Source organism: Nyctereutes procyonoides, unplaced genomic scaffold (genome assembly GCF_905146905.1).
Source record: "Nyctereutes procyonoides isolate TBG_1078 unplaced genomic scaffold, NYPRO_anot_genome, whole genome shotgun sequence".
NCBI classification, from domain to species: domain Eukaryota; kingdom Metazoa; phylum Chordata; class Mammalia; order Carnivora; family Canidae; genus Nyctereutes; species Nyctereutes procyonoides.
Genome location: NW_026575049.1, coordinates 46,901,062 through 46,924,432, shown reverse-complemented (window position 1 = coordinate 46,924,432; position 23,371 = coordinate 46,901,062). Strand labels below are relative to the sequence as shown.

The 23,371-nt window shown below is 37.0% G+C and overlaps 1 protein-coding gene and 1 long non-coding RNA gene across 10 annotated transcripts in view; one reads left to right on the top strand and one right to left on the bottom strand.

The window, feature by feature from the left end:
• The window catches only part of LOC129511836 (uncharacterized), a 132,213-nt gene extending 109,140 nt beyond the window's left edge, over positions 1–23,073 (bottom strand). For 2 of the 5 annotated variants that reach the window (XR_008664919.1, XR_008664920.1), the window contains exons 1-3: positions 22,789–23,063; positions 20,253–20,347; positions 6,156–6,190 (exon numbers count right to left, since the gene is read on the bottom strand). This is a non-coding gene — a long non-coding RNA (uncharacterized LOC129511836). Of the gene's footprint in view, positions 1–2,655; positions 2,756–6,155; positions 6,191–20,252; positions 20,348–22,788 lie in introns of all 5 variants that reach the window. The other 3 variants (XR_008664918.1, XR_008664921.1, XR_008664917.1) reach the window with 3 other exon arrangements.
• The window catches only part of THADA (THADA armadillo repeat containing), a 327,892-nt gene that overhangs the window by 86,736 nt on the left and 217,785 nt on the right, over positions 1–23,371 (top strand). For all 5 annotated transcript variants that reach the window (XM_055328918.1, XM_055328919.1, XM_055328920.1 and 2 more), the window contains exon 27: positions 11,459–11,550. In XM_055328918.1, the coding sequence (XP_055184893.1) occupies positions 11,459–11,550 (92 nt within the window). The remainder of the gene's footprint in view (positions 1–11,458; positions 11,551–23,371) is intronic.

Genomic DNA, 23,371 nt, shown 5'->3' with positions numbered 1-23,371 from the left:
CCTGCTGTTTTTTAGAGCATTTTCATCATCCTAAACAGGAGTTCTGTATCTATTGAACAGTTTCTCTTCTCCCTCTTCCCCCTTCCCTAGTAACCTCTCTTCTACTTTCCAGGCTCCGTGAATTTGCCTATTGTTAAGTACCTCATATAAGTGAAATCATAGAATGTTTGTCCTTTTGTATCTGGATTGTTTCACCTAGAATAGTGTTTTTAACATAGTGTGTGTCATAATTTCATTCCTTTTTAAGGCTGAATGATGTTCCATTGTGCATATATGTGACATTTTGTTTATGCATTCATTTGTTGATAGACATTTAGATTCTTTCTTTTTGGCTATTGTGAATATGCTACAACAAACATTGGTGTATAAGTACTAAGTTTCTGATTCTAATTCTTTTGTGTATATCATATGATAATTCTGTGTTTAACTTTTTGAGAAACAGCCAAACTGTATTCCACAGTGGCAGTACCATTTTATACTTCCATCAGCAATATACAAGAGTTCTATTTTCTTTACACCCTCGCCAACACTTACTATTTTCTGTTCTGTTTTGTTGTTGTTGTTGTTGTTGTTTTGATAATAGCCAACCTAATGGGTGTGAAATGCTATCTCATTCTGGTTTTGATTTATATTTCCCTGGTGGCTAATGATGTTGAGCTAGAAGTAGAACAACTCTTAGTATCTTAATGAGTTTTTCTTTTGGATGCTGTGGGCTCTGGGTATCTGTGTTGAGTAAGTGTTGTAAATATACTCTATTAAAGGGTTAGAAACAAACAAACAAACACAAAGTATCAAAATGGAAGAGGTTAAATATTGAGTCACTTTTTTGTTTTTGTTTTTTGTTTTTTGTTTTTGTTTTTGTTTTTGCAATATGATCACTGTTTTGGACTCAGAACTCTAAAGATAGCGGACAATACCCAGGATAGTAGCTGTTGGGTTTAAGAAGGTCAACTTTCAAGACTCTTAGGAGAAATCCCATGATTTTATTGTCTTCCTTCCAGAATAAAGGAGACTAACCTGTGGTTTGTGAGTACTTGACATGTGGCTTTAAAAAAAAAAAAAAAGACTGTCAAAGGGAGAAGAGGAAAGAAGCTAGACCTTAATATGTTACTTGCAAAATGGAGAATTTGCTAGAAAGGCAGGTGTTCCGGTCAGTGATCCACACAAACCATTTTATAACTATAAGATAAGCCTCTGAGAGTCAGTATATTGTAGTATGGGCAAAGTATAGGCATAAGCCTCTGAGAGTCAGTATGTCATAGTATAGTATATTAGGAGTCAGACTCCTAATGTGAAGAGGAATCCTCAAGGTTGCCAACTTCTGCCTGGAAAATTGGGCGTCTTCCTGTAAGAAAGACAAATGTCTAAAATCCTGTCTAGGAGCATTGCCTAACTACTCCCAAGGACACAGTGTTTACCTTTTGCATTTTCAGGAAGCAGAGAGCAATACCTGTGTACCTTTAGTAGAGTCATAGAGGTAGGAATGTGGCTTGACCATCCGGAAAACTAGAGATCGTAAAACTGATTGCCAGAAATATCAATATTGTTTTCTTTAAGTCATAAATTCAAGATGAACAAAGAAATCTTTCAGAGAATGAAACCTGGTGACTTTTCCAACCTTTTAATAAAACTGAAAGTATCAAAAATGAGTGGCTCATTTTTTTAAAAGTCTTTTTTTGGGGACCTTTAAAACAGTAACACATGTACCAGAGAAATTTTGAAAATAAAGAAAAGCATTAAAAGTGAAAGTTCCCTGTTTAACTACCATACATATATAGTCATTATTAATTTTCTGCCTTTTTTTAAATGTGGGTTTTATATGTTTGTAGTACTCAGATACACACATATATCCACAAAAGACTGTGTAAATATGTGTATGTGCTCATGTGTAGTTTTATTTTTGGGAATCTCCCTTACTAACCCTGGTTATGAAGGAATCTTCTTGGTTCTGTTTATTTCCTCAGCTGTACTAGAGGAAGTCAACACCATAGCCCTAATGATCAATCTATGACTTTAATATATCGATTGTTACATTTTTTTCTGATAAAAACTTTAATATATTCCAAAATTATAAGTAAACATAACCAATGAATGTGAAGAGGGCTTCATTTTAAAACGATTAAAATTTACAACAGTTTAAAGCAGGTTACCACAGGATTCTCTGTTGAGGTCATTTCAAGAATTGATTTTTCTTGAATGCAGGTGAAATGTGTTTTAATTTATAGAAATGTAATTTGTGTGTATCTTCTCAGGAATGTATTTTGTGCCTAAAGATCACTACATCTGTACTTCTGACTTAACTGTTTTCCCCTGGTGGAGAGGAAAAAAAATAACAAAACACAAGTAAAATTAATTTAAATTTTGCAGTAAAGGGACATTTTCCAACAAGCATTCGTATATAATTTTATTTTTACAGATTCCTCAGTCTTTTGTATTAAGACCAACAGATTTTTTGATCTTTGCCACTTGTTGGACATTTTTAAAATATAGGGGAAAGGTATTGTAAACATATTAGGCATTAGGCACAGGCTCAGAGAGGCAAAATAACTTTGTGTAAGGACACACAACTATTATCTGTCTGACTCCAGAATCTGTGCTATTATAGGGGAAAGTTTTTGGTGTTGTAGGAATACAAAAAAGGTGTATTTTACCTACCTTGTAGGGTTTGGGTTCTTTTCCTTAGGAAGCAGAGCTGGAAGTATAATCTAGGTGCTAAGGCACAACTCAGACAGGTGCTGGCACAACCCTCGGGCAGCTGCAAGAGAAGGCAGTTCCCATGCCCTGTGGTAGCGTCTCGTCTGAGTCTGGAAATGGCTGGATGAGTCACAACCTCCATAGATTTAGTTGGGACAGACCTGGGCTTTGGAACTGTGGCTCCCACTGCTCCCACCTTTATGAGAGAGCTTCTCAATAGGAGAGTGCTGGAATCTGATTGATGTAGTTAAAAAGACTCAGTTGAAAGGTGGCAAGAGGGAAGGAGGAAAACTAATCAGGAAGCTATTGTAATAGTTCTGCCAAGAGGTGATGATGGCTCAGAATGGAAAAATATTAGTAAAAATGGTGACATGTGATGATTTTTGACATGTATTTTAGAGATGAAGCTAGTCAAGTTAAAGAGCCTGGGTGACTCAGTTGGTTAAGTGTCTACCTTGGGCTCAAGTCATGATCCTTGGATTCCTAGAGCCAGCCTTCTGGGCAGGGAGCCTCTTCTCCCTCTCCCTCTGCCTCTCTCCACCTCCTGCCACCCACCATGCCACTTCCGCTGCTCATGCTGTCTCTCAAATAAAATCTTTATTAAAAATTTAGGTAAGAGTAACTTACAGGTACATGTATGGAAACTGAGACATTTCTGGGCAGTCCCTTTTTTTTTTTTTTTTGTTCAGTGACTGGAAAACCTGATCTTTTCCTGCATCCTCATTGCAGGTCAGGTAACTCATCTTCCCAGCTTGCCTAGAAACTCTACTGAGTGTACCATTGTAGCATCCTACTAAGACCCACACTGGTCTTATAGTTCTATCTGGTTTATCATTAGTTGTTTCCCTCAGGCCACCTCTGGTCTGCAATATGCAGTGGGTTTCAGAGGAGGAAAAGGAGCCTTTCAGATATTTCCAGTGGCACTGCCACGTATATACTCTGTGCTCTGTTGGTATGAGCATGTTCAGAGTCTCTGGTAGTTGTGAGTTTGCTACAAGGCTTCCAGGTGGAAGGCTGTGTGGTACTTAAACCTAGCCATTACATTACATTACATGCCTTGGCATGGAGCTTTACTCACAGGAAAGGTACTTTAAAAAAGAAATCATGCATAGGTGGTGTATTGAAACTCTGTCTCTCTCTTTGCCTATTTTGGAAGGAGATTACCACAAACTCCAGACATGGCTGGCTCTCCCCTTAATCTTAGGCCCAGAATCTCGGTACAGCTTTACTGGATTACAGATGAGGGATTTATGACCTAAATTTTTAAGTGTCTTTTTCATGGTCACATGGCTAAGAAGTGATGAAAGGCAAATTAAAATCCAAATCCCATTTAGTTTTTTCAGAAAGTATTTTTTTCTATTATAAACTGGCACCATGTACACTAGACAAAATATTTTATATTACATGCAGATCCCATTCTTAGGGATGTGACAATCTGTTAAGGGTAAAGGTGTATGATGTATAAATGACTGTACCACATAGTGATTGCACATGATAGTTTCTGTCTGCATTTTTATTTTATTTTATTTTATTTATTTATTTATTTTTTTTTAAAGATTTATCTATTTATTCACAAGAGATATATATAGAGAGGCAGAGACATAGGCAGAGGGAGCAGGCTTTTCACAGGAGCCCGATGTAGGACTTAATCCCGGATCCCAGGATCATGACCTGAGCTTGAAGGCAGCCCAACCGCTGAGCCAACCGCTAAGCCACCCAGGCATCCTTGCATTTATATTTTAAAACTATTTGGGGGATCCCTGGGTGGCGCAGAGGTTTAGCGCCTGCCTTTGGCCCAGGGCGCGATCCTGGAGACCCGGGATCGAATCCCACATCAGGCTCCCGGTGCATGGAGCCTGCTTCTCCCTCTGCCTGTGTCTCTGCCTCTCTCTCTCTCTCTGTGTGACTATCATAAATAAATAAATAATTAATTAAAAAAAAAAACTTAAAAAAATAAAAAAAAAAATAAAACTATTTGTCAAGGGAGCATTTATGTTAGAAAAGCCATATACATGTAAGAAAAATGTGTTATGTGCACATATACATACACACAAGCATACACACTTCTACACACACACACACACATATTGCTTTGTGAAACCTAATTTTCTTTTCCTTTATCAAATCCTTCCATATTTTATACAAGTCTATATGGTTAGCTTTTTCATGCTTGAAAGGAAAGAAAATGTTTATGTACTTAGTGAATAGAAAGGAAGAATTGATAGTAATTGTTAATTTGTAGCTGAATATCAGGTCCTTATCAACCATATGTTGGGGGCCTGATGGAGAAAGAAGTAAGAAAACAGGACTGTTTTCTGGTATTTTTCTTATGATAAGGATTGATTATAGCTGAAGTTATTTGGCAGCCATTCTATTCTCTCCATTTTTTACTACTACTTTTTTCTATTGTTTCTCCTTTTTACTTGTATTCTCCTTGATCCATCCTTCCCAAACAGGACATGTTTTCATTGTTGTTACTATGAAGAGTTTTTCAAAGTATATTAGTACTGATAATGACCTTTTTCATTACCTACATTGATATGATATCAAAGATTCATATTAGCATCTACTATGAATGATTTAGGAGTTGGTAATGCAGTTTGTCAGCCAGTCTTAACCTCTCTCTCAATTGTACTTCTACATAATTTCCTTCTTTAATTAGCTTTGTAGTGGATTGGGACAGAAAATATGGATGAAAATAAAAAGGAGTACCTTAAAAAAAAAAAAAAAAAGGAGTACCTTAACCAGATGTCCTGGAAGCATTTATACTCCTGCACCAAAAAACAGGGATGCTCTTCTATCTTAAGTAACAAGTAGTGTCTTCCATGCTAGTTATTTGCTCTGTATTTACATTAATGTTTCTAATGTTATGCTATATAACTTCTACACATTTAAAAATATAGTTTATATTTCAACTTATGAAAATCAATATAATGTACCATAGGAATAGACTGAAGGATGAAACCATATGATCATCTAAACAGGTGCAGAAATCCAAACACCATTTCATGTTATAAATAACAATTAACTAGGAATGGAAGGGGACTTTTTCAACCTGACAAAGGGTACCAATGGAAAACCTGTAGCTAATAACATACTCAGTAGTGAAAGACTGAAAGTTTTCCTCCTAAGATCAGAAATAGGACAAGGATATCAACTCTTAACCATATCTATTCAACATTGTACTAAAAGTTGTAGGTAGGGCAATTAGGCAAGAATAAGAAATAAAAATCAGCCAAATTGGAATGTCTGGGTAGCTCAGTGGTTGAGCGTCTGCCTTTAGCCCAGGGCATGATTCCGGGATCTGGGATCAATTCCCACATCAGGCTCCTTGCAGGGAGCCTGCTTCTCCCTTCTCCCTCTGCCTGTGTCTCTGTCTCTCTCTGTGTCTCTCATGAGTAAATAAATAAAATCTTAAAAAAAAAAATCAGCCAAATTGGAAAGGAAGATGCAAAACTTACCTATTTTTCAGTGATAGTCTTCTGTATCGAAAGTCCTGAGGAATAAACACACACACACACTCACATTAATAATACCATCAAAGGGAATAAAATACTTGTATTTTGTTAAATACATTTAACAAAAGAAATGTTAAGACTTGTACACTGAAAATTACAGAACATTTTTGAAAGAAATTGAAGGCTCAAATAAGTGGAAAGATATTTCATGTTCATGAATTGGATAGCAATACTCCCCAAATTGATCTACAGATTCAATGTAGTCTCTATTTAAATCTCATCTGAATTTTTTTGCAGAAAATGACAAAGTGATTTTAAAATTCAGATGAAAAGCAAGGGACTCAGACTAGCCAAAAAAATCTTGAGAAAAAAAGAGGACTCACATGCTCAAATTTCAAAACTTATGACAAAGGCGACAGTAATCAAGATAGCATGATATTGGCATAAGGATAGACATTTATAAATCAATGGAATAGAATTAAGTGTCTAGAAATAAAACCTAACATTTAGTAAAAAAAGATAATTCAGTGAGGGAAAGAATAGTCTGTTCAGCAAATGATACTGGGGCAACTGGATATACACATGAAAAAGAATGAATTTGCTTCTTATCTTATGCCATATTAAAAAATTAACTCAAAATGAGTCAAACTCCTAAATGTAAAAAGCTAAAATGGTAAGACTTTTAGAAGAAAATATTAACTGCCAATCTTTGTAACCTTGGGTTAGGTAACAGTTTCTAAGATATGACACCTAAAGCACAAGCAGCAAAAGAAAAATGATAAATTAGACTTGATAAAAATTTAAAATGTTTATGTTTCAAAGAATACATCAAGAAAATGAAAACACAAAAGACAGAATGGATAAAATATTTGTAAATCATATATCTGATATTTGGTTAATATATAAAATATATAAAGAACTTTTTTTAAAGTAGGATCCATACCCAGCATGGAGCCTATCATGGGGCTTGAACTCAGGATGCTGAGATCAGTACCTGATCAAGATCAAGAGTTGGATACCCAACCAAATGAGCCCCCCTAGTGCCCCAGAATATATAAAGAACTCTTAAGGGGATCCCTGGGTGGCTCAGTGGTTTGGCACCTGCCTTCAGCCCAGGGTGTGATCCTGGAGTCCCAGGATCGAGTCCCACATCGGGCTCCCTGTGTGAAGCCTGCTTCTCCCTCTGTTTCTCTCTCTCTCTCTCTCTCTCTCTCTCTCTCTCTATATATATATATATATATATATATATATACACATATATATATATATCTGTGTCTCTCATGAATAAATAAATAACATCTTTAAGAAAAAAAACTCTTAAAACTCTGTGAGAAAAATTATGGCAACCTGGTTAAAAAATAGGCAAATAACTTGAAATTTATCCAGAAAAGATATGTAAATGTACAATAAGCACATGAAAAAATACTCAACATCATTACACAGTAGGGAAACAAAAATACTCAAATCATTACTCAGTAGGGAAACGCACATCAAAATCACAATGAGATACCATTTCACAACCATTTAGAATAGTTCAAATCAAAAAGATGTACGATAACAATTGTTGGGGAGCATTTGGAGACTTGGTGAAATCAGAACCCTCATACATTGCTGGCACAAATGTAAAATGATACCAACCACTGTGGCAGGTCCTCAAAAGGTTGATGTACAGTTACTGTTACCAGTAGGGACATCTGCATTGTGTGAATGGAGGTTTTGTTTCTTGGATTTCCCATGAACGATTTACGTGAGGATCCGCACTCAAATCAAGACAGCCAGAAGGAAAGTAGCAAGCACAAAGCAGCTTATTAAGGACATTATACTCTCAAGGTGGGAGAGTGGGCAGGCCCAAAAGTGGCCACTGTACAGGAGTTAAGGGTATCTTTTCTTTTTATGTTTGCATATGTTGTAGGTCATAGCTAGAGCAGTCTCTGACTGAGGTTGTTTCCAGTCATCTAAGATACTCTTGATGGAACTGTCATGGCCATCTTCTGCTATGGGGATGAGTTAGGGGTAGGTTGAAGAAACCACAATGTAAATATATTATAATGAAGCTATACCTTGGGGGCAGAGATTGGAAAGGAGAGTGCATATTCTGCGCCTGTGGCTCTTGGTCTGTCAGCCCCGGGGGCGTTGGAAGCCATAAGGCCAGGATGTTAAAAGCCACAAAATCAGGATGCTATGCCCCAGGCTTCTAATACATCACGTATTTATCACTGCCATTGCCTTTAACTCATGTCTGACTGCCTACTCTATCATTACTATATGACCCAGCAGTACTATTTGTACCTATGTACCCAAAAGAAATGAAAACATGTTCACACAAAAACTTGTATAGGAGTGTTCATAGCATCGTTATCCATACTAGCCCCAAATGGAAATAACCCAGATGTCCATCAGATGATGAGTGGATTTTTAAAATGTGGTATATCCATGCAATGGCATATTTGACCATGAAAAAGAATGTCATACTGAAACATGGTATAGCATGGGTGAACCGTGAGAATAGCTAAGTGAAAGAAGCCAGATGAAAAGGCTGCCTATTGCATGATCCCACAAATATGAGATGTCCAAATAGGCAAGTCCATAGAAATGAAAGTAGATTAGTGCTTGGCCTGGTGTGGGCAGATGCGTAATGACTGGTAATGTGTATAGCGTTTCATTTTGGAGTGATGAAAATACTACGTTGTGAATGTAATAAAAAACCACTGAATAGTACCCTTTAATATGGTGAATTTTATGGTATGTGAATTTTATCTCAATAAAAGGAAAATTATCTTTTCAATGCCTTAAAAATCATTATTTGGGGGCAGCTCGGGTGGCCCAGTGGTTTAGCGCCACCTTCAGCCCAGGGTGTGATCCTGGAGACCTGGGATGGAGTCCCACACTGGGCTCCCTACATGGAGCCTGCTTCTCCCTCTGCTTATGTCTCTGCCTCTTTCTCTCATGAATAAATAAATAAAATCTTTTTTAAAAATCATTATTTGTTGGCCCTTGGCGGTTGCTTTGTCATGAACTCGTTATTCTGCAAACTGGTAAATTTATGGAAATAATTCTTTAGTAATCAAGTAACGGGGGTAACCAAAGAGCTGATAAGGGAAAACTTTATTTTTCTTAAAATTTTATCTAATTAATGGTAGAATATCACTGTTTTGCTACACCTACTGGAATCGATGATGATGATTATGGCTCCTAATAAGGGAACTTGGTACTGAATTTTTCAGGCTAGTACTGTTGGAACCCTCAGATCCGTCTTAATATTACTGAAAGACGGGGATCCCTGGGTGGCGCAGTGGTTTGGCGCCTGCCTTTGGCCCAGGGCGCGATCCTGGAGACCCGGGATCGAATCCCACATCGGGCTCCCGGTGCATGGAGCCTGCTTCTCCCTCTGCCTATGTCTCTGCCTCTCTCTCTTTCTCTCTCTGTGACTATCATAAATAAATAAAAATTAAAAAAAAAAAAAATTAAAAAAAAAAAATATTACTGAAAGACTGTCTCCTGCCTCCAGCTTATTGAATCAGACAAAGGGATTTTTTTTTTTTCTGGGGGTACCAATTCACTTTGTAAAACAGTCCTCTAAGTTTTGACAGTCCTCTAAGTTTTGGTTAAGGTGTTCCTTGGCAGTCATCCTCTTTCGTCTCCAGGAATTCCTATTTTGTCTTGATTGCACTTGGCAGCCTTTGTTAGAAAGTTTGGCTTAGGGGTAGGTTGGAATTTGTGCTTCTATTTTTCTGTCTTTGTGCGATTCCTGAGAGGAGACAAGGTTTCATATGACTTTACCAAGTCATTGTAAACCCAAGAGTTTTTGGGCACTAAGTCAATAGACCAGGTGAGAGAGAATCAAGATCTGAGTGAGGGCAGAGTCATATTGATAGTGTAACAGGACAGATTGATTTGTTGTTTGGGGACATTAGGGCAGATAGTAGGTGCTTCATTAATGTTGACTGTGGAATGAACATAAGTGAATTTGTCCAATTTTAGGGTTTCGTAGCAATATTGGTATGAATTATGCCACTTTGGTATGAATTGTCCACTTCCAGAGTTACCATGTGTGAATTGAGTCAGTCTTGGGCTTCAAGAGGAGAGGTTGCAAACCGGTGGCTGATAGGTCAAATCTAGCCTACAACTGTGTTTTATTTGGCCTCGTTGATGTTGGTTTTTTTCCCCCCCTTTATTTTGTTGCCAGCATTTCAAAATAGTGAGATTTCACATAAAAATTGGGTTTTTTGGCTTCTCTTGAAAAAGCAGATCTGGCAACACTGGGCTTATGTTCCCTCATGCAGCTCAGCTGAAGCTGAATAGTGACTGCATTAGACTCAGCCATGTGGTGCCCCTGTCACTCACTGGTCCCTGTGGTCCTTTGAATTTGTGACCCTTATTGCAGTGGTTTCAGAGGGCTCTTTTGTAATCTTACATTGTTTCTTTTAATTATTTTTCTTATGTTGTTTAAACATACCATATGATTATGACACCTATCTCATTAAGATACAGGTTCCGTATTGGCTATAAGTGTGTCTTCTATTGCTAGATATCTTCCGTGGGGCTGGCATAGTGACTTACATCCTATAGGGAAGTCAGTACGTATTTATACATCTCTGCTCTGATTTGGCAAGGTAATTGAGGAAGCCCTTTATGCTGTGGCATTCAAGATGTTTTTATGATCCAACAAAACATCTTGATACGTTGGTTTGGAAATAGGTATCTCTATTATTATCATTTTGAAGAAATGATTTGTGTTTATTAATGATCGTTCCCTCTTACTTTTATTAACCAGTTGTCTCAGACAATTATAACAGACAATTTATTAAATTACTACATTGTGGGGTTAATAAACAATACTTTGGATATTAAATATTTTCTTGGCCATATTAATTAATGTGGATTAAGTTAGATATCATAAATATTTCCCATAGGTAAACAATTACAGAAAATAAATGGAAAGAGCTGAGCTCTTTACTGGGGTATTTCTTGTCAGAAATAATATAGGAAAATGAATTTTTTAAATTTAAAAATAGTGTTATTTGATGATACAAGTACAAAGAAAACAATTGGTAGTAATGTTAGGAGTACAGGAAAGAGCTCTTGTATGCATGTGGTTGGATTATAAAGTTTAGTGTAAGAGGAAGTCATTGAGTCAGCTACTGTACAGTTTTTGAAAATTATTTCATGAACACAAACCATATTTTCTTTAGCCCCACATTAGCCAATTGGGTAAGGACTTTGAATGTGAAGTTTGAACATGGTAAATGTTGGTTTCATGCCATATATATTTCTTAACCCTTATTGTGCATTTATTTTTACATTAGGTGAGAAATTCATCCACACTTCTTTTTAGTACCTTGATCACAAGAATATTTGGAGTTAAAAGGGGAAAGGATGAACTCTCCAAAAAAAATAGGTAAGCTTCATCTATTGCTAACTTTACTTTTTACAAAATATTGTCCTGGCCAAAAATAATTTTTGGAAATTTGCTTACTTTTATGGATTTATCTAGAGCATAAAACTATTAAAATGCTATAGTAAATTAATCTAGGCTGCCAAATTGTAAGCTATTGGGCAAAAATACCTACCGTTTAATAAGTGTACCTTTTAAAGCAACAAAAATACGGCAAGGTAGCAAGGGCTGAAATGTCGAGCTTGTTTCTCAGTGCAACAGCTGAAGCTTTTTTTTCTTTGCATCCTCAGGTATTCCTGAAATGTCCTAAATTGCCTTTTTTTTTTTTAATGTGTTTGTTAACCAAGTACTAGTTTGTGTAGTATCTTTGCTTTTATATCTGGAAGTTTAAATGTTTACAATATACTTATCAGAATGTGTCCCAGATTACTTTTGCATAAACTCTGTAGCCAAGGGGAGCAGTTACAGATAGATGTTGGCTACATGGAATAAACAACGCTTTTTTACTTTTAGGTCTTTAGTGTTATGGTTTTCCTTTAAGATGTTTTCCTCTTAAAGTTCTTTTTAATGTCTGGAAGGAAACTTATTGAAACACTTTGATGATGGGTCATTTTTAGATACAATGCAGAAGTTCCATTAGTTGGGGTTTTTTTTAGAAGACAAGTTTTGAATAGTTCTTTCTTCAGCATGTGGGAGAATTTCATGGTCATCTAGTGGCTTGCAAGTGCTGACACTAGATGTCACTGTCACTGCGTGTTTAATTACTTTCTTCAGAATCTGATGAGGCCCAGTACTGTCTCTGAATGATCTATAGATAACTAAGGTCCTATTCCTCTCCTACCTAAAAAGGCTGATTATCACATTTTAAATTTAGATTTTAAGCTGTTACTTGGGAAAATACTTTCTTGTGATGGAAGTGAGTTTTAGGAATTAGAAAATGTCATGAAATAATTTTATGATGCACTGTTGATAATTCTAATGAAATCTACTGATAGTTTTGAATTGCCATTTAAGTTGCTGCTTATCACCTTATGAAATTTAACAAATATTTTAAAAGAAGGCAATTGGCTTCTTTTAATCCCTTGAGTGTTTTCAGGAAATACTGGAGAGTTGTTTGTTTGTTTTTTTTAATCAAGTTGTATTTTTTTAAAATAATACTAACATTATTCCTTTGATATGATTATGATTTTTACTATTTAGCCAGTTTCTAAAGAAATTGTTTCTCTCAGTAATTTGAAATCACTAATATTTGTTTATCCTTGGCTTTCTTTGTTAATAATTCTAAAAAGTGTTAAGGTTTAAAACAGTTTGGTCATGTTATAAGGCCATGATAAATAATGGCATAAATAAAATATGAGATAATTAATAGCAAAATTAATGTTTAAAACTGAACGTGACAATTAAGAAATACTTTTTTCCCTTTTACTTTTATAGTGTGAGTATTCTTGGATGCGTATACAGATTTTACTGTGTATAGGAGGAAATCATCAGATTCATTCCATGTAGGTTACATCTGAAGGAGGGTGAAAGAATAACACAATGAAACCATCCTGCTTTAATCCTTTTGCCAAAGGCATGCTGATGGGAGCCTCCATTATAAATTCATTCTTCTTAAATAGGAAAGGTTACAAAATATGTAACTTTCCTAGAAAGAGATAAATTATTCCATTCATAAAATCATTTTGAGTAAAGTTGAAAGGCGAAATGAAGGAATTAATAGTTTTTTTTTTTAATATGATGAACATTCTTGGTAAGAAAGAGCCTTTTATTTTAATAATCTGAAGATTGGTCTGTATCATTATGTATACAAGGCTTCTGTTTGCTTAACTCTTAAAGAGTATATTTCCTAGAAGCATCTACTAGATTTGCTCTGCAAAACCTTTAGTGTCTTAAATTAGCCATTATTTGTAGTGGTTATTCTAGTCGTAGTTTGTTTAATTATGTCACTTTTTGTTGAAATGTTTATAACCCTGTTCCCTACAATATTAACTCCCTGAGGGCAGAACCTTTCCCATCTATTCTGTGTATACATAATGGGCACTTTAAGAATGCTAGTAATAATGATGTCTTGTTGGTTGGCTGGTTACTCAACCATCGAATAACTACACTTAGCTGATGAGACCTCACAGGCCAGTTAAGTCTACTTTCACAGCCACAGATTGTTCTGCACACCGTCTTGCAAATGTGTGCTTTTGGTCAGAAGGGAACTGGTCATAAAAAGAACATCTGCCTTTCCTATCTAGTGGGAAAAAAATGTCTATCTTGGAGTAAACAGACTTGGTTTCTAGGCATTTTGCTGCTGCTAGAGATGACCTTAACAAACTGCCTCATCCTCTTTGTACTTCAATTTCTCCATCTATGTAACAAGAATAATAAGATCTGTACTCTGTACTCAGGACTATGGTGGGGATAAAATAAATGATTAACCATTTATTTTCTTTTAAAATGTTGGAAGTTGGGTGCCTGGCTGGTTCAGTCGGGTAAGTGTCTGGCTCTTGATTTCAGCTCAGGTCTTGATCTCAGGGTTCTGAGCTGGAGTCCCATGGGAGGCTCTAAGCTCAGCACAGATGGAGTCTGCTTGTCCCTCTCCCTCTGCTCCTCCCCTGCCTTGCACGTACACATGCTCACCCTCTCTCTCTCAAATAGATAAATAATCTTTAAAAATAAATAAATAAAACATTGGAAGTCTTACACAATTAGAGACAGAGTTTGCTTTTTTCTGTTACCACCTCTATTAAGGTGCTTATCCCATCATCTTAGAGTTAACTGAAATTTTTAAGAACAGAGTCAGTATCTTACCTATTTGTATACCTGGCACTTAACATATGTGTAGCTAGCACACAGAAATAGTTGCTTAAAGAGTAAGTAAATTTTGTTACTAGAGGAGAGATAAGAAATCTGGTTTCTATTCCCTGCCTTTGTTGCCATATAGCCACAATAATCAACTGAGACAAATTAGGTAACCTTTCTGGACTTTGGTTTTCTCCTCTAAGATAAGAGATTGGTCAATCCTGGAGTTCTCTTATTTTTGTAAAATACTAAGCTAAGGCTTTATGTAATTGTTACTAAAATTGTAGGTTTGGTAAAGTGCTCTATTCCCAGTTCCTAAAACAGTACCTGCCTTGTAGTATAGACAAGAAGTTCCCTTTTCGTATGTAAAGAAGGGAGCAGGAGGTTCTGCATTCCTATTTATAAGTATGTAGAGTGCACTGGTAATGACTGGACTCTAGAGCTCCTTAGTTTTATTCTAGATATATTTCTTGTAAAGAACGAGAAAAGTTGTTTAACTTGGCTTTTTTAAAAAAATAATGTTACAACATTTTAATTTGCTAAATTTCCTTTCCTTTTTATTTATTACTCCCTAGTTACTTGGCCTGACAGAATGAATCTTTGATCCTATATAGGAGCAGAGCTTGCACAGCTCTGTCATCTGGGGATTGTGCTGGGCTTCCCAAAATGGTCTCCATCAGCAGTGTTGTGAGTGGGCACCCTTGAACCCTTCCTTGTTCCGTACAGGACAGGAGCTAAACCAATGTGTTAACTCTAGGTCTTTCTCTTTAGCCCCTACAAGCACTAACCTCCAACTATTCTAGTTTCAGGTAAATGACAAATGTCAATATATAGCAGCCTGAAAACTTTAATTTAGATTTTGCCAAAGCTTCATATTGGTCCTCAGTGTAGAGAGTGTTCTATAGCTTTTGATTTCTCATTTCATTTCATTTCATCTCATTTTATTATTTTATTTTATTTTTTAAGAATTTATTTATTTATTCATGAAAGACACAGAAAGAGAGAGAGAGAGAAGAGAGAGGCAGAGACACAGGCAGAGGGAGAAGCAGGCTCCATGCAGGGAGCCCAATGCAGGACTCGATCCCAGGACCCTAGGATCATGCCCTGGGCCAAAGGCAGGCGCTAGACCGCTGAGCCACCCAGGGATCCCTTATTTCATCTTATCTTATCTTATTTATGTATTTGAGAGAGAGAGAATGACAGAGTGCATGCACACGTGCATGCAAGTGAGAGAAAGGGGAGAGGGAGAGATTTTTAAGCAGGCTTCCTGCCCAGCACAGAGCCCCACACAGGACTTGATCTCAGGACCCTGAGGCCATGACCTGAGCCAAATTCAAGAGTCAGACACTTAACCAACTAAGCCACCCAGGCGCCCCTCTCTGTTCATTGTAAATCAATTAATCAGCCAGTGAGAATTTGTAAGCCTTTGTCATGAACTCATTGACACAATAGGGGAGTACACTTGGACCTTGCTCAAGGAGCTTATGTTTTGTTAGGGGAACAAAAATTATTATTTGCAAAAGATACAAGTAGAAGACCGTTTGTAGTAAGCAGCTGCACAGTGTGACATGATCAACAGATGCACTAGAAAATCATTGATGGGAAAGTTGCATCGGATGTTTGGGGGAAATAGTGTTTCTTATAAAGCCTTGGAAATGAGTAGATGTGGGCTACATGGAAACAGGTAGATTGAAAAATGGAACAATAGGATAATAATCTTGGTTTTTGTGTTGTTAAGTTATAATAACCTCTATTCTGTCTTATTAGAGAAAGCTCATATTTAAATTGATAGCTTGGGATGGTTTAGCACAATTTCAGAAAAATATGTTTATAAAAGCACCACTAGGTCAAGTAAAATTATTTCTGATGACTACGTTAGGAGATGTTGAATTGTATTTATTTTACTTTTCTGGGTGTAAACTACAGAGAATTATTTTAGTTTATTTCTTTTAACATCGTAGTTGTGTAGGTCTTAAAGGATCCTCTTAGGAGCATCTGATCTGATCCAGCCTCTGCTTAGAGATAGAATTTGAGGCAGTTTCCAGACAGACTGGCTTCTCTCCTGTTCTTCATGTTTTCTAGGAAAAGAGATTCCACAAGTTTCTGTGGTTACCCACTCCATTGTTTAGGGAATAATTGGATTCTCAAAACTAAAATTGAGAGCTGTAGGGCATTTGGGTTTTCATATTTTAGAGAATGTAATTATTAAAATTCAGAATAGCCTATTTGCTTTGAACTATAGAATAGTTTGTAGCAAGTACCCATTTGGCCAAACTGAAAATCAAATTTTTCTTTGACTGTGGCCAGGATAATCGTAACATCCTCCAACCCAAAGGATTCTCATTTTCTCCATTTAAAAAGCACTTATTATGTGTTTACTCTGGGCCAGGCCCTCTGCTGGTCACTGAGATCCAAAGATGAATCAGACGTGCCCTTGGCACTGGGGAACCTGACAGTCTCATGAAGAATATCTGCGGTTATCTGCTATGCTTGCAGTCTCTGTTCCACGGATGCAGAAGGAAAGGGGTTAGCATAGCTTCCGTGCTTGTTTGTGTGGTTGGCCTCGCCAGACCGTTGATGGGTGTCTAATTTTGCCTCTATTGTACCCCTGCAGAGTGGATAGTCATCCTAATTTCTCAGAGAAGTAAACTAAGGTTAGCAGATTAATTATTTGCCCCAGGTCATACAGCCAGAAAGTGGCAGAACTAGAACACAAATCAAGTCCATTTGCAGAATGCATGCCGATTTACACACCAATACACATAGCCCCTCATGAGCAGTGAATCAGCTTTTTAGAGTCTGATTGTAGGTTTTATGTTGTCAAACTATGGGAAATGAGCCACGTCCCCTAGGGTCTCATGTAGAGCAAGAATCTCACATCTCCTATGTGGTCTGTTGTTTTTAGGAGGAAAGGTGGGAAGGGGGCCAATGGAGAAGTTTGTTTTGAGGTGACTATGAGATCCTTTCTATAGATGGCAAAAGCCTCTGTCTCGTGGATATTCTCTCCCTAGGGAACTTCGTTTTCATGCAGACACGCAAGGGAGGAGCAGGTCACAAGGCTTCTAATGTCCTACTGTAGTGTCAGGAATGTAGAAATCTTAGTTTTCTGGTTGCAAGTAGGAGATGAATTAAATTACCTCAATAGGATATCGGTGTGGCCAGTAAGACATTCACCTCTTATATTTGATGATAGTTTGGTGTTATAGGGAGAGGATTTGGGAGTTTTGTGATAATCCTTGTCTATGGTATGATTGATGTCTTCTTGACTTAACCTAATGTTTTTCAAGTCCGTGCTTATATTTTTCATTCATATCTTTAGCAAAAATGAGAGGAGCCTGGATGGCTCAATCAGTTAAGTGTCTGCCTTTGGCTCAGGATGTGATCCCAGGGTTCTGGGATTAAGCCCCAAGTTGAGCTCCCTGCTCCATGTGGAGTCAGCTTCTCCCTCTGCCTCCATGCCCCTCCTCCCCACTCCGCCCGTGATCTCTCTCTCTCTCAAATAAATAAAATCTTTAAAAAGCGATAATAAGAACTGTTGCTAGTTTTTATCTTTGAGAGAACCTAAGATGAAAATTGAGGTGTGGAAAATTGAGCAGTTTGCTGAAGGGTCACACAGGTAGTGCTGGAAATGAATTTAATGATTACTTTTAGCTCAGGGTAAGCTCAACTAGAACATTTAAAAAAAAAACAGCTGATTATTTATAAATGGAGTTTCTATTGGCAACAATAATACTAGTTGGGATTCAAGTAATTTGAAATTAAATTAAGAGCCCAAGTGTTTTGATATGGTCTGGAGGTGTCATTCATGCATTTTCCACGGTTGTTCAAGAACATTCAGTCTGGTTCTTTAGGCCAAGTTGATAAATGAGTGTTTTTGGAGACTGAGAAGTAAAGTACAAGTTTCGTGTAACCCTTGTTGAGAAGTCTTTAAAATCAGAATTAAGTCTATACTGACACTTTGGCCTACTGGAGAGTTTCATGTTTCAAGTTTTTGTTCATTCTTAGGTTCATGGATCATAAGTAGGGAAACCACAAATAAAAATTTTAACCAAAAAGAAGCTCTTAAAAAGAAATATGTTCATGAACTTGAAGTGGGAATTAGTCATTGTGTTCTTAAATATTGACTCTTGCATGGACCAAGTAATCTTTGTTCCTAAGTACTGCTTCAGGCCATTGCCTTCTTTAATAACTAAGGCATTGTTGCTTTAGTTTGAGCATGTTCTATGGAATTTTGGCAATGCATGCATCCTCTCTCTGCATCTTAGTAAAAGCATGAGTAAATATTTTTTCTTAGCTTTGGTATTTTTGTAGCTTACATTTTATATGAACCAGACTAATATAATGTAATACCAGGATTACATAATTTAAGACGTCAGGATTGCTTCCAGGACTATGAGATAAAGTCTTCCTTTATCAGGGGGTTTACAAGCAGTATTTGTTGCTCATTCAATACCTGTAGAGAAATACCACAGAGCTATTTTCCAAATGAGAAAATGAAGTCAAAGAGGTTAAAGTCAGAGGGAATAGTTTCTTTAGAACTTGGATAACATTTTTTCTTAATTCAGAACTTGGTCCTTATAACTACTGATTTTAGTAATGTATAGGTTTAGAAATTCCAAGAATTTCCAGTTATTCTTGTTACACGCTGATTTTTTTTTTAATGAAATGTAATGAATAAAATTTTTTCATTGAATATTTATTGTTCTACTTTGGCATTCTAATACATACAAAAGTAGTTTATAACATAGTCTCGGATTTCAAGGAGTTCATCATTTACTGAGAGAGAAGACCAGGAGTTAGTGCTTAATCTACACCTGAAAGGATGGGCAAGGGATGCCTGTGTAGCTCAGCCATGGAGCTTCTGCCTTCAGCCCGGGGTGTGATCCTGGAGTCCCAGGATCAAGTTCCACATCGGGCTTCCTGCATGGAGCCTGCTTCTCCTTCTGCCTGTGTCTCTGCCTCTCTCTCTCTCTCTCTGTATCTCTCATGAATAAATAAATAAAATCTTAAAAAAAAGGGGGGGGGTATGGGCAAGATTTAGACAGGTGGAGAGGAGGATGTGATGGAGATATTCATCCATTCTTTCATTCATTCTTCGAGCAATGATTCATTGACCACCTATTTTGCTGTAATCACTATTCCGAGGTTCTGGGGCTATACCGGTGAGTAAAACAGATATGTCAGGGAGGCTAGTTTGAATCGTACATGACATTAGGAATCATTTAGAAGTTTTTGTAATGTAGTATTGCTATATAATAAAAGCATTGTTTTTGGAATCATTTGAGAAGAAATTATGTTCTGTGTCCCTGGCAGATGGAATTGGAGAATATGAAAGAAAGTTACTTAAGAATAACTACTAGTCTCTGTAGATTGTTAAGGCATAGTTCTAGTTGATGTGGTTATTTTAGTATTTGTTCTTTTTGTTATTTCTAAATTGAGTAGTGGCTATATTAGAAGGGAATGTGTCATATGTTAAAGATTACTAATTTCCTCAGATACTGAAAGATATTTAGTGGAAAAAAATCTAGAGTCAAGCAAGTTTCAGAAACATTGAGTTAAATAAAAATCTCTTTATGACAGGACTTCTCAGGACAGTTCATATACTATAATATATTTTGTAAATCTTCAAAAGTGGGATATAACATGCAGTAGTTCCCCCAAATTATTTGACCTTGGCCAACTCTCTTTTTCTTTATCTTTTTTAAAAGATTGATTGATTGATTGATTTGAGAGAGGAGTGAGGAGAGGCAGAAAGAGAGGGAAAATCTCAAGTGACTCTGCACTGAGCTTGGAACCCGGTTAAGGGCTTGATCTCATGACCCTGAGATCATAAGGTGAACCAAAACCAAGGTGAAACACTTAACCCACTGAGCCACCCAGGCACCCCTCTCTCTCTTTTAAAGAACATTTATTACCGTCTTGTGTTCCATCAGATATACTTTAGGAGTGACTACTTCGGATAACTGATCAAGGCAGGTGGAAGACATGGTTCCGATCATCAGGAGCAGCACTATTTGTGAGAAAGGAAGATATTTCAGATATACCTCAGTAGGAACAGAAAAACGTACATTTACTTGCAGTTAGATATACTATAAATTATTCCAGATTTTCAGATAAAAATTCAAAATGGCATCCTAACATATAGTAGATGATCCATAAATATGAATCCATGAAAATTTCATAATCTTAGACTGTTTCTAATCTTAGGATATTTAAAGTGCCTCTTTGGGAAAACTTTATATTCTATGTTAGACTCTTCTACTGTTTTGTCAGAAGATGTCCATTTTCCCAGATCATTAGTATGAGGATGAGGTCAATTCCAAGCCATTAGCATATGATGTATGTACCTCTGTGTGTGTGTGTGTGTATGTGTGTGTGTGTATGTGTGTGTGTAGAGTGGGTAGTTAGGGAGAGGGGAACAGAAGAGTAACCAGCTTTGAAGTATAATAGGTAAGGCTTTAGGATCTACTCATATAGCTGAGTTTTCTATCTTTAAACTATATGTCTAGCTAGTAAATTAAGCAGCATATTCTGTTGTTGTCGTTCATCTCCCAAATAATAGCCATTTGTTATAATTTAAACAGAGACTTGAAATACTTCAGACTTGTAGCAGTTAGAATGCTTTTGACTGCAAGTAACAGAAAACCAAAATCAAAATTTAGAGAATAAGGAGAAGTTATTATCTCATATATAACCAAGAAGTTTTGAGGGGGAATTGATTCATTCTAGGTTGATAACACCATCAAAGACCCGGGTTTTTTCATTTTTCTGCTGTGTCATCCTTGATGTAATGACATTGGCCGCAGGCAAGCTTCCTTCATGGTTGCATGATAGCTGCAGTTCCAGCTATCACATCTAGATGCAACAGTGTCTAGGCACAATATCCAGTGGCCTTGCACCTCTCTTTTTAAAAGTGACAACACCACCTCCTGTATGTTCCCATGCTCTCAATCCCACACCCTGCAGACTTCCCTTTGCATCTTTTTGGCCAGAATTAACATTTTAGCATGCCCCAACTTATCCCTGACAAGGGAAATGAATACACCATAATTATCTTAGACTAATCAGGATTCTCCAGTTGGGTCTGGGGTTGGTGCCAATCTTCCCTGAAGCATATCAGAGCATATTCAGCATACTCAGAGAAGGGTATATACCAAACCAAACTCAAATACTGTTAAAAGGAAGGATGGGGTGGGGGAATGAATTTTTAGTAGGCGACTAATGAAGTCTGCTGCTACGTTCTTCTAGGCTATTTCGAAAGCTTTGAAAATGTTTTCATTAAGAACAACGGCTTAATAGGAAGATAAGTAGTATATGTAGTATTTTAGCCTAATAGGAAAATGTGATTTTTTTTTCCTTATGCAATTCTTTCATGTAATTTTAAAAAAGATATGAAGTAGTACGAGTGTGTCTGGCTATATGGTTATATATAATTCATTACTGTAAGGAAGCTTGCATTATAAAAATTTTACTCAAGAACAAAGTATATGCTTTTACACATGAAAAAAGTTTTGTAGAGCATTAAAATAGAGGTTCCAAATAAAATACAATTAACTTCTAAGTCAGAAAAATGCTACTCTGCGATGTGAAATGTCTCCCTGGTTCATGACTAATCTCTAACAAGCTGACAGAATGCTAACACTGTTTTTTATTAGGAACTTGAATTCATTTTGGAATTTGACCTGTATATTACAACATTGATGTTATTGTGTCGCCAAATCCTATGAAGTCAGATGATCTTTCTAAATTTATTGGAATTGGTACTTAATTATTTTCATTTATTAACCAAAAATCCCTATTTCATTTAAACCCAGTGTCATATTTTGATGTACTTTTTTGGCCTCTGAAATCAAATTAGGCCATTTGTTTTGAACAGTCTCACTTTCTCTATCTGCCAAGTTTCTTTCTTTTCTCTCCTTCAAATTGTTACTGTTTTGTTCTGTACAAACAGCCTTTGTAGGAGTGGACCATGAGGCTGTCTGGGTCACGGCAAACCTTTTGGCTGGACAGAAGATGGAGTCAGACTGGCTATGTTTGATGAGGACCATTAGGTGTGATTCATTTGCTGAATCTTGGAGGTCTAGAGTGTTCTACCCTATAAACACAATTCTAGAGCCATCCATCGCTCTGAGTACATCTCTTTCTCATGTTTATCTCTGTGATCACTCAAGCTATGGACAACTGATCTAGATACATATAAATGGTCAGTTACACACTTCCTCCCCTTAACCCACTTGATCCTCTCTTTTACCCCCTGCAGTCAAACTCCTCCTCAGCCATTGGTTCTGGCCATAACTGGTGGCCTGTTTAGGTGACCCGATCTTTTTTTCCCTTAATCACTATTTCAACAAAAATGCTTACTTAGGCAAGACTCTGAGTACTGAGAGGAATACAGACATTTATAAAATGTGATCTAAATATCTGAAGAACAGTTGAAGAGATAAGACTCACCTGTACTGCAAGGTGGAAAGCCTTTAGTACTCTCTTAACTCACTTCGTCTCCCCGGGGGAGGAGGCTGCCTGCCCCACTCCTGTGCCTCTTCACTTTCATGCCGCTGTGTGATTGCACCTCTGCGGGCTCTTCCTTACCCTCTTCAAACATGTGGCCCCTATAAATGCCACTGCCCTCCCCTTCTCAGTTCTTCTGCCGTTCAGGCAGGAACAGCTCACCTGATCACTTCTTTATCTTACTACCTTCTTTTGTCCTATCTATAGGACAATCAGCAATTCAGATCCTCACATTAAACATTAAAGCAGTATTGGCGGTCTGCCTCCTCTGTCTATATTCAGAAATCAGATTCTGTGTGCTAAAAAAACAGTGTCACTGACTTCTAAAATAAAAGTGGTGAGTATCCAGTTTTCCCCAGACACATAGCACAAGTCATCATCTCTTTTTTCCTTTATGCTTTCAGTAAACCAACTTTTCCATTACCTTCAACATGTTAGGGCAATAAAGGAGAATTTCTCGGGGTGGTGTGTGTGCTCTCATTTTGATTAGTTACAAATATTGTAATAGAGGCTTCAGTTTTTTATC